The sequence below is a fragment of the Hyperolius riggenbachi genome, chromosome 2 (genome assembly GCF_040937935.1).
Source record: "Hyperolius riggenbachi isolate aHypRig1 chromosome 2, aHypRig1.pri, whole genome shotgun sequence".
Taxonomy (NCBI): Eukaryota; Metazoa; Chordata; class Amphibia; order Anura; family Hyperoliidae; genus Hyperolius; species Hyperolius riggenbachi.
Genome location: NC_090647.1, coordinates 437,871,089 through 437,883,449, shown reverse-complemented (window position 1 = coordinate 437,883,449; position 12,361 = coordinate 437,871,089). Strand labels below are relative to the sequence as shown.

Here is a 12,361-nt window from a genome sequence, read left to right as displayed (position 1 = left end):
TTCCAGTCGGAACTCAATAGGGTGGAGGCCTCGTTAACGCAGGAAATCTCTTCACTGGGCAGCCGTACAGACCTCCTTGAGAAAAAACATGACGACTTATTATCATCACACAAAACTCTGCAGGAAGAACACAAGGAGCTGCGGAATACAGTCCAAACACTCCAACTACAATCCGAGGACCTCGACAATAGGAACCGTCGTAACAACTTGAGAGTCCGAGGCCTGCCGGAGACGTACACGGATCTGATCCAGCATGTTAACAATATTTTCTCTAAGCTATTGCCCGATACCCCTGCAGAAGCTTTTACCTGCGACAGGATCCACCGTGCCCTGAAATCGCAGCCAGCTACGAATGCTCCCCCACGAGATATCGTGCTATGTATGAAGGACTTTCTAATTAAAGAAAAGATCTTGCAAGCTGCACGCACGGCTGATGCCCTTCAATACGAGGAGCATACAATCCAGATCTATCAGGACGTCTCCCCTATTACTCTTAATAAACGCAGGGAAATGAAACAAATAACTGTGGCTCTCACTAAAGCACAAATCAAATACAAATGGGGCTATCCCTTTAAACTTATAGTGATCCACGCAGGAGAAACCTTGATGGCGCACTCACCAAAAGAGGGAAACAAGCTACTTGCAAACTTGGGCCTGACACGCGCCTCTCCTTCTCCACAGAAGACTACACAGAGGCCTTTATCTCCAATATGGAAGCAACAAGGATCGCAAGTCCGTAAATCACCTACCAGACCGTCAGAACTGACCTGAACTAACAAGATGGGTAACTTACCTTGGATCATAACTATAGTTATATTTCCTTCCTTCTGCATATTCCACTCGGACATGCACTGTTTATTTTCAAAAGGCAAGAACTGCTGAACTGCGGCTTCCTGAAAGCTGGGCATTGTGCACTGTATTTCCCCCCCTCAGCTGCTGGGATTACCCGGAGTTGTTGAACTCTACAGATCCGTGCTGTCTAATAATAGCATGGATCTCTCGAGTGACTTACTACAGTTCTTTAATCCACTATGGGCATTTAGCTCATTAACGTTTAAAATCTTGATGCTTATTAGAATTACTTGTTTACTGTTTATACAAGCTTAAACGATTCTAGGCTTACATCTATATTCAACTCAATAATTACTTGCCTTATCTTTGCCATTGGGATTGAATTTTCTTATAGCATTTACCTGATATCTGTTATATTGCAAGTGTTATTTAATATACCCTTTTCTAATGCCAAATTCGATGTAACTATGTTGCAAAGTTTTACAATAAAGCTTAAGTGAAAGAAAAAGTAGGAAAATGTTTACACAGCTACTTAGACATTATTTGCACACTGTCATTTTAGAACACTTGGTTATCGATAGTATTCCTTTAATGTTTGAGCAAGATTTTTTCCTAAGGTTCAAAAAGCTAAGATATATCTTAAGGTGCGTACACATGCACTACGGCCGCCAACGACTGGCCCGTCAGACAATCCCACTGGGCAGATTTTCAGGCGACAGTAGCGCGTGTGTACGCTCTGTCGGCGGACTGATAAGGCTGTTTCTGAGCGATCCACTAGAAGTCGCTAGAACAGCTATTGTACGAAATTGGAAATGCCTAGCCTAATTTATCTGAAGTGATGAAACAGATTAGATAAATGACATGGAAATTAGATAAGGTAACTATAATAAATGAGAGTGAAACTAATGACATGGATCTCCTAAGTTTGCTTTTGGACCTTATGAGCCAAGAGGGGAATCCCTATAGTATAAGTTAGATGTGAGGATGGATGTGGGACAGAGATTAGTCAATATTGATGCACTAACAAAATATGCACAACAATATTCTGGTCTGTAATGCTCGGAATACACAATGAGGTTTTTTTTGGCAGATTTACTTTCCGATCTGACTTTCGATCATATTTCTAAACGATTTTCCGATAGTTTTCCATTCAGTTTTATAAGAAAATTGATCAGAAAAACGATTGAAATCAGATCAGACCTGTTGGAAATAATCTATCGAGCCATATATCTGCCGAAAAAGCTCATCGTGTATTCCCAGCATAAGACTCCACTGATCTGGGTGTGATGTATCTGTGCATGTATTCTAGGAAAACATTTAATACATTTTATCTTGTAAAAAATTTTTATAAAAATAATTATTTTATTTTTGCACAAAAAATAGTAGATCTGGATACATATTTTTCAAGTCTCACAGCTCAGTTTATACTGTATTGTTAACCTACATACAGTATAAGTTTGGCTATATATTTCTGATATAGCATAATTGTGTAGGTATAAATAGGAAGAGATAATCGAATACTAAAATACAGTAGATTAGTCACATATAGAGTAGATAAGAGATACAGATATTAGGAAGAGTAACTTGTTATGCTACAGAATTATTACAGAATTGTTACAGAAAGTGTAACACTGCATTATTTGTATGTACAATTTATAAAAAATAAAATAAAAAAAAGACCCTTCAGCATATATGAACATAATCTCCTGGGTGATAATTTGATGCCATATGACTGAACACATAATTCAAAATTACTTTATGTCCGGAATTTGTGTTATAGCCAGAAGAGGGGGGGGGGGGGGGAGGGGGCAACTCTGTCTACAGGAACAAAGTCTTAAATATTTCTGTGAATAAGATGTAATTTCTCCTTCATTTTTATAAGTGATTGTACATAATTACTGAATCTTACTTTTTTTTTTAAGTATTTACTAAATCTTGTTTTTCTCCAATAAAAGGTTTCTTGCTGTTTATATACACAAGTTTCAGATCATGCTGGTGACTGAATGTGGAGGTAGAAGAGAGTTCCTGAATAAGTTTGGAGGAAAAAGACTGCAACTCAACACAGGCCCACTTTGCTGTTGCTGTGTATGTTTTCCACGTAATCCTATTTCAAGGTGAGGCAAAATGCTTTGATCTCTTCATACACCCCAGATCTTACCCAGATGGAGTAATAACTGATTTATACATTTCCACAATGTATCATAGATGTCACTGTTCTACTGCATAAGATTATGTGGACTGTTGTGGGTCGTTGGTTCCTGTTTTGCCTGGCTAGGGGCACGGAGAGAAGATACTGCTAATGTAGAGAGTTGGTGAATCCTGTATATAAACCTAGTTTCAGTTTTACTGCCTCCCTGACTATTTTTTTTTTAGTTCAAAAACCTCCCTGACTATTTAACACAACACGTATGTGTCCATTACCAGATACAAATGAAGACAACTTTATTTCTAGATAAACTGAAGAGAGGTTGAAAAAAGTTTTTCAGATTTTACTGCTGTTTGTATTCCTGTTCAATGTTCCCTTTTCTTATCTTACTGAAAGTGAAAAGACATTTCCCCAAATAAAAAGAATTCCCATTTTAGACAATTGTTACCGGAACAGGTGTTGTAAAGTGTTTTGTTGTTTTTTAACCCACATTTTTTCTTCATGACACCCATGAATAGTGGCTGAATAGTATACTGGCTAAGGGCTTTGCTCTGCCTCTGACACATGAGACCTGGGTTCGAATCTCAGCTCTTCCTGTTCAGTAAGCCAGCACTTATTCAGTGGGAGACCTTGGGCAAGTCTCCCTAACACTGCTACTGCCTATAGAGCGCGCCCTAGTGGCTGTAGCTCTGGCGCTTTGAGTCCGCCAGGGAAAAGCGCAATATAAATGTTATTTGTCGTGACCCATAAAATATTGCAACCCACACCACTCCCTGTTTTGGTGTTAGCTGTGTAACTATCAGGAAGTGAGAAAATTGGGCCAAAGAACTAAATATGCCTGCACTTACAACAGTAGGATGTGTGGATAAATAGAGATGCTAGAAGCCAATGAATGGATGAAACCACTGCCAGGTCCAAGGGGTTTATTAATTAATGGCAATCTAAGATTTTATTTTTTGTTTTCCACTTTTATAACCCTTTTCATCAGTTTTTTTACCGATATACCCTCTCTAAATAAAAAAAATGAATAGTGATTGATTTTTATACAAGCACACTATTATAATGTACTATATAACCTGCTACAAACACTATAGCTGGTAAGTGATTTAATATATGTAATGGTGGAATACTTTTCACAACTATCAACTTTCATTCATACTCTCATTCATATTAGAAAGAAGGACTTGATCAGTTTCAAAATGATTTAACTGTGGTTCAGTAAATACAATTTTACTTTGTTTATTATAAAAGGCGCAGGACTGTCAGTAAGTGCCTGTTAACAGAAAGCAATGTCTTCAATTATCTTCATATGCTATTGCTCTTGTTTAAAGGTATACTTAAGACTGCAATAAAAAAATCCGTTTTACTTGCCTAGGGCTTCTACCAGCCGCCTGCAGTTGTCCCAAGGCCCTCGTAGTCACTGACAGATCCTCTTGTCCCCCGCCGCCAGGTAGTTTAATTTTCGGTGACAGGTTTACTGTGCCTTTGAAAGCCTGGCCTCGGGTCTCCTTCTTCATATTCCCGTCCTAAATAGCATCCTGCCTCGGGTGTCCTTCTTCATATTCCCGTCCTAAATAGCATCCTGCTTCGGGTCTCCTTCATATTCCCGTCCTAAATAGCATCCTGCCCAGGCACACGGTATTGAGGGCAGGGAATTTGAAGAAGGCTACGCATGGCCAGGCCTGTCAGCAAAAGAAGCTGGCGGCGGGGGACCGGTGGATCCGTGAGTGACTGCGAGAGCACAGGACGGCTGCAGGGGACTGGTAGAAGCCCCAGGTGAGTAAAACTGATTTTTTTATTCCAGGCTTAAGTATCCCTTCAAGTAAAGATTAAAAAAAATTAATATTTTGGGGGCTTTTTACTTTTCCAGACGGACTTTGTTTATCTTGAAGTTGGGGACTTTCCAGTTTGCACTGATTAGGCCAATTCTCATGTTTCTGCAAGTCGTACTTTGGACTAATTCAACTTATATAATTGGAGATGTAAGTATTTTCTTGGACTGTAGTGATTCAGATTTTGTTCTATGTTTGTGGCTTTATTCATATTGGGGACATATAGGGTGGTGGAGAAGGAGGACACAGCCATGAAGTCTACTGCAGACCCCTTTTCACCAAGACAAGACACAGAACATTTACTGTATATTGCGCTTTTCTCCTGGGAGACTCAAAGCGCCAGAGCTGCAGCCACTAGGGCACACTCTATAGGCAGTAGCAGTGTTAGGGAGCCTTGCCCAAGGTCTCCTCACTGAATAGGTGCTGGCTTACTGAGCAGGAAGTGCTGAGATTCGAACCCTGGTCTCCTGTGTCAGAGCCCCTGCCAGGTTACAGGTTTGCATTTAGCCATTTGGCTCATTTTATTCTTTGGCACTGTGAGGGACAACAATGCTCACTTAATGCTCCTTTAAACTATTCCATGTATATTAGCTCTCATTATTGTTATTAAACTTTATTTATAAGAAAAACTATCATATTACACAGCACTATACAATAGATGGGGAGACATTACAACCTTAAACATTATAGCCTTCAACAATGGCACACATAATAGTGATGTAACAATGTAGGGATAAATATAGCATACGAGTCCATATGGTGGTGAAGTAGAACAAATGGGGAGGAGGGCCCTGCCAAATAGGCTTACAGTCCAAAATTCTCAATCTCTCTGCAACTCTGTGAGGTCTCTTTTTCTTTCAAATTAGCTTGATATGCTTTGGAATTAAGGCATTGCCACAAGCAATACCATTGCATCCTATATTCTCAGTTAGGTTATGAGCAACTGGGATCACCAAGATTTTTTGTAGCAGGCTGTAATAATGCTAAAATGCCAACTACCACCCCCCTCTCCTCCCTAAAAATAATTCAATAGTAAATCTTGTTCTCTATAACTTAACAGGGAACACTACATTATTATATAAACAAGTGTGTAACTGCTGCATCAGTTGCAAATGAAGAAGATCTCTGCCTGCTTGTAGCTGGCATGACAGTTAGCTGGACATCTACAGAGCAGCTACATTTACTAACTGCCATCATTGCAGAATGCTAGCAGTGTCAGTTCAACTCAGTTTACCATTCGGTTCAGAGGGAGAAAAAAGGTGACAGCAATGTCATAGTGTACAGTCATTGTAAAGGTGCCCATTAAGAGCACACACATTAAAGAACAAGTATCAAAGAAACTGTTCTTCTGTAAACTCCACATACCTAAAGAGCATTTAGGCAGCAACACTAGAAAGCTTTTCAGAGGTCTCTCACCACAGCCGGTGTGAAAAAAAATACGTTGTTTACCAGCTGTTTGTAACAATTTGTGTCGGCTTTGGGGGGAGGGGGAGAAAGAGCTGAACTGTAACCTGACTGTAAACTGTTTACTTTACACTGCTTGGCAGAGAGAGAGAGAGAGAGAGAGAGAGAGAGACAGAGAGAGAGAGAGAGACAGGAACACTTAGAGCTGCAGCTGATGATTGTTTACATTCATTTGAAGCTATATTTCTGCTTTCTATCATTTTGAACACATTTTACTCAGTAATAGAGCCAGTGAAGATTATTTCTGTATGCTGGATGTGCTGGACACACTCCTCCATAGTAATGCCCACAGTTTTTTATTTTCAAAAAACGCAACTAGCTTCTAGCAGGAAGACTGGACAGATTGTATGATAGGAATGACATTGAAAGAATCACATAACATTTGATACATCATAAAAAACTCCAAAACCCTAACCCTCCCACCTCTCCCTTCCCCCTTTTCTCTCTCTGTATACTGGAATAACTTTGGAAAAGCAGAGCTACAGTCAGTAACAAACCATTACAGTTTTAATAAACAAAGGACTCAGAATCAGGTATAATATCCCTTTCAGTTCTACCAATAAAACAACACCTCTCATTATCCCCAACTGAGCAGATGGAGTCTCTTCCCCACGCCTACACTCCAATCTACCCAGGGTTCCCCCAATCTGTTCCAAACAATACCATTCCGTCAGAACAAAGGAACCCATTAGAGCATTAATTTCCATTTAGGAAAAGGAGCCCATGATATATAGTTTTTCCAAGTCCTGAAAAAAACATTTAGTGCGTTTATCCAGAGCTTGGAAAGTATGCAGTTTCTTCAATAAAAAAAGTTGAGAGAGTTACTTCTTGAGATGAGAAAGGGTTGGATGTTGTGGAGAAATCCATACTTGAAAAATTACTCGTCTCGCAGTGGCCAAAATAATGTGGTAGAGTGGCGATGGTTTTGTTTTGTGATGCTCACCCTCATTGCCGTTGGAAATAAAATAAACAAAGCATCACATCCTTGGCTACCTCTTTATCACACATAGGGCTTGATTCAGAAAGCAGTGCTAACTGTTAGCACGCTTGTGAAAAGCCCTCTATCACGCCTAAACTCAGTTAGGTCGTGATAAAATCAACTTGTGCGCAAAGTCCAGCGCTCAAAAACTTTGCGCGCGCACGGCGAGGTCACACAAAATGTCGATAACGGAGCACCAGATGCGCCTATAAGGTCTCATGGGGTGCGACCTTAACGTCGCATAGTACGCCGTTAAGGTCGCACCCCATGCGACCTTATAGGCCCATCAGGTGCGCCGTTTTGTGTGCACCGCATTGTGTGCACAAAGTTTTGCGCGCTGGACTTTGCGCACAAGTTGATTTTCAAAACAGTGCTAACCTAGTTAGCACCCTACTTAACACGTCCAAAGTCTTTAGGCGTGCTAACTAGGTTAGCACCGCTTTCTGAATCAAGCCCTTAGAGTTGGCATAGGATATCACCCTGTTCCAGAAATAATCAATAGCAAAACATTCCCATACACAGTGCATCAACCCAGCATTAGGGAATTTGCACTTGAGACAGGCAGGAGCATAGTAAAAAAAAGTTAAAGGCATATTTGGCCCTATGGAGAAACATGAAGTGAGAAGTTCTATGCAACTCATTTTTGACATGGGGCCATATGCAATTCACTTTTTCACCTGAGTTTTCTCCTAGGAGATAATGTGTCATCTTCTCTTTAAACTAACTTTTTAGCATTTTATAATTGAACAAGTATCCAAAAGTTAGTGAAAAAGTACTATCAAAATTATTTTGAGTGTTCTTGCTTGTTCTTGGCTTAAAATGCATTTTATAACAAGTTGTGAAAATATCACCTTGGAGAAAACTCAGGAGAAAAAGGGAATTGCATATGGGCCATGGTCTCTGAACACTCTATACTCCTGGATAATTTGTTCCTCAGCCTGCAAATCTTGTCTCCATTTCTTATAAGTAACAACAATATCCTTATCCTTATTCCTTCCTATTGTATTTGCAGATATGGAAGAAAGTGTGCTCCAGACAGAGATGCCATATTTATCTTTAAGTTCTGAAAAGGAAAGCCACTTCCCTGTGGATAAATTAAGTAAATTATCTAATTTCGTTATGCCTTTAAGTTCCCAGTCCAAGAACTGTTGCTAAGAGATACTAACCAGGTAGTGAGGGTTACCCCAAACTGGCATAGATTTAGATATTAGATGCGGTAGCTTACACAATTTACGAACGCTTTTCTAATGAATGATAGTATCCCGAAAAACTACGTTTTGATGAAGTCTTAAAGGTAGATCAGCTCATTTTGAGTGCAGGAGGCCCAGGAGTTACCAAGGTTTGGCAATCTCCATTTCCAAACATGTATTGAAGAATTTATTTGTCCCCTTGATCCAATCTTGTTCATGTCTCATTAAGGCTGACAAGTTGTATTGTCTAAAGTTTGGCTTAATCAACACCCCCCCCCCCCCCCCCCCATATCTTTAGGAAGCTGCAATTTTGTGAACGGTATTCTAGGCTTCTTTCCCAGCCAAATAAACTTTGTGAATGCCGACTCAGGCAGTTTGACATCTTTATGGCGAAGTAGGAGTGGGATTGTCTGCAAGGGATAGAGCAATTTGCCCATAGAACACATTTTAATCAAGACAAGTCTCCCTGCTAAACCCAGGGGGAGGGAATTCCACTGACTAGTCTGACTAGTCCTTAATTTGCCGGAATAAGGGAGCATAATTTAACTCATAGGGTTGTGTCAGATCAGGTATTTAATTTGAGAAAGGGACAATTTCACTCCCAGGAACACCCACCCTCTAGTATCAGCTCCTCGAGTTAGAGACATTAATTCACATTTTTGCAAATGTATCTTTAAACCTGCGAGATCTCGAAATTCGTTTAATATTTGAAAAACTTGTGGCATTTGTATGGAAGGATTTTTAAGAAACAACAAAACATCATCTGTTGTACTTCTATCTCATCCACAACTACACCTGCAACATGTTCCCGCAGGGTTCTTGCTAAAGGTTCCAAAGCGACATTAAAGAGGAGAGGAGAGAGTGGGCATCCCTGTCTAACCCCCTTCTGTATCTGAAAATGGGCAAAGAGGAAGCCAGATGTAGCAATACAGGCTCTGGGATCTCTGTACATGGTCAGTACAGAATTCATAAAAGCCCCTTGAAAACACATAACCCCCATAACCCACTGCAGCCAATCCCGCTTCACATTGTCAAACGCTTTTTCCGCGTCAAGCGATAACACCACAGCTGATTTATACGAATTTTGATAAGCCCTGACATGTTCTAGAATCGTTATGACCCTTCTTACATTATTTACTCCAGCTCTTACCGCACAAAATCAGCCTGATTCTCATGAATTAGGACAGGAAGTATGTACGCCAACTTGTCAGCCAGAATTTTAGACACTATTTTAACGTCCTGATTTATGAGAGGTATTAGTCTATATGCACCAACATCACTTAACTTTTTGCCCTCCTTTAGGAGTAATTTTGTATATGCTGTCTTGTCTGTTTCTGGATAGACTGAGTCAGTGAGTACTTTATTAAAAAGTTGGTAACCCCTGCTTATCATACTGGGCCTGCGTAGTACGCTCCTGGTGCCATCAGTGGGAGTGAGGACACGGCAACACAGGCACAGTGGTTTTCAGACTTTAAAGTCTGAAATTCCAGAAGTGAACCGGAGGCGGAGCCAGAGCATCAGTGAGGGGCTGCGCGGGCACAGGTTGTCTGTGGGGGACCATTAGAAACCCCGGGTAACTTCAACTCATTTTCCCCTGACCCCCCTACAGTACCCCTTTAAGTTTTACCCAGTCATTTCAAACCTACAGGTGACAGCCTATTTCAGACAGTTGGTTCTCATCAGTATATAGCAAGGATTGATAAGGCTGTATAAGATAGGGCTTGGACCAGTACAACAGAGTAACCAAGCAGCTCAGGGTGATCCAAACTACTAAGAATGTATAGGAGGATAAAAGAGACCAAAAAGCCCTCCTACTAAAAAAAAAACAAAGCTTGGTGTAATTTTCCTTCTTAAAACAGAAGCAAATCTGCAATAATTCAGCTATAAGTGAACATTTGTGGTTTCCCACAGTGCACTGAATATGCAAATTAACGCTTTTCACCCTTGGTAAGCCAAGCAAGCATCCAGAACCACTGGTGTATAGCAAGCATATAGTTTTACATTTTACACAATCATATCAAACCCACATGTAGACAGCCTGTTTTGGACTTTTGAGCCTCATCAGTACATGGCAAGGATTGATATGGCTGTATGATAGGGCTTGGACCAGTACAACAGAGTAACCAAGCAGCTCAGGGTTACCCAAACCACTCGGAATGTATAGGGGATAAAAGGGATCAAAAAGACCTTCTACTAAAAAAATCAAAGCTTGGTGTAATTTGCCTTTTTAAAACAGAAGAAAATCTGCAATAATTCAGCTATAAGTGATCATTTGTGGTTACCCACAATGCACTGCTACTAAATATGCAAATTATTCCTTTTCACTCTTGGTAAGTCAAGCAAGCATCCAGAACCGCTGGTGTATAGTAAGTCTATAGCTTTAAATTTTACACAGTCATATCAAACCCACATGTGCCAGCCTATTTCAGAATTTTGACCCTCATTAGTACAAAGCAGGGATTGATATGGCTGTATGAGATAGGGCTTGGACCATTACAACAGAGTAACCAAGCAGCTCAGGGTGACCCAAACTACTAAGAATGTATAGGGGGATAAAAGGGACCAAAAAGCCCTCCTACTAAAAAAAAAAAAAGCAAAGCTTGGTGTAATTTGCCTTCTTAAAACAGAAGCAAATCTGCAATAATTCAGCTATAAGCGAACATTTGTGGTTACCCACAATGCACTGCTACTGAATATGCAAATTATCCCTCTTCGCCCTTGCTTTGATATGGCACTACTTCTTCCTCTTGCTTGGACCAGCCCTTTCTTCTTGCTTGGACCGGCCCTGGGGGCAGGGCAATACTTCTTCTTCTTGCTTGAAGGTTGAGGCACTTACTCTATTATATATATAGATTATTTTTAAGCGAAATATAGTACAATTTTTTTTAAACGTTATTCATGCTTATCGTTTAAAACCCTGCGCCCTTTTTTAACGTACGCTTAATTCTGCCCCTAAGGACTGCTTTAGCTGTTTCCCAGAACAATATTGGATCTGACATATGTTCTTGATTATCTACAATATTATATAATACATATTCCTGCCACCACATTTTCCATTTGCCTTCAACATCTTCATTGCCGTAAAATTTAGCAGGGAATTTCCTGTTCTAAATGTAACGGTGAATGATCAGAGATCACTAGGTCTTCAATTGTGGCTCTTTAAATCCTCGTCCTAAGGGGGCTCGCCACTAGCAGAACATCTATTCTTGAAAAGGACTTATGCTTAGGAGAGTAATAAGTATACTCATGATCCAAGAGATGGTAGTAACACCATGTGTCTACTAAGCCACAAGAGTCTAGTAATGGCTGTATAAATTTGTCTCTCTCTGTTATGTAATGATTTTTTAGGGTGACTTCTATCCACCCAAAAATTAGGTACGGTATTCATGTCTCATATAATTACAGCAATAATTAATTTGCTTTAACGTTAATAGCAAAGCCCCCCTACATGCGACAATCACCATATTTGCGTAGATTATAAAGGTGATCAGTGGCTACAACGTAAAACATTTTTTTTTCAAAAAGACCTAATAGTTTTTGAGAAAATCAATTTTAAAATTTCAAATGAAAAAACGTATTCGTGATTAAAAACCGTCAGAACCTGGCATGAGTTTGCAAATGAGGCAGTCAAATGCTGCCCCGGCTCTCCTGAAAAGTTAATGGAAATAAAACACTTTTATCTAGCTGTGCAAACAATCCTGCTACCAAGAGAGTGCTGAAAAGCATAAAAGCTAGTTCTGAACTGACGGCTGCTGTGCTTGTTTCAGTCTGCAAAATGTAATGCCTTAACATGAAAATTTGACACCCCAGCAAAATTTCTATATACTATTATTACCGCACAAACCATGAATTATCTCTTGGGTTTATTTTTAGCTCAGGTTAGTTTTAAACCATTTTATAGGACTGGGAGTATCCTGTTCCTATACCTCGCCTATTTCTGTGTAAGTTGATCACTTTC

The 12,361-nt window shown here is 40.0% G+C and overlaps 1 protein-coding gene across 1 annotated transcript in view; it reads left to right on the top strand.

The window, feature by feature from the left end:
* Positions 1–12,361, top strand: part of LOC137546924 (organic solute transporter subunit alpha-like) — a 61,769-nt gene that overhangs the window by 30,382 nt on the left and 19,026 nt on the right. Inside the window, exons 4-5 of the mRNA XM_068269968.1 lie at positions 2,748–2,906; positions 4,809–4,920. Of these exons, the coding sequence (XP_068126069.1) occupies positions 2,748–2,906; positions 4,809–4,920 (271 nt within the window). The remainder of the gene's footprint in view (positions 1–2,747; positions 2,907–4,808; positions 4,921–12,361) is intronic.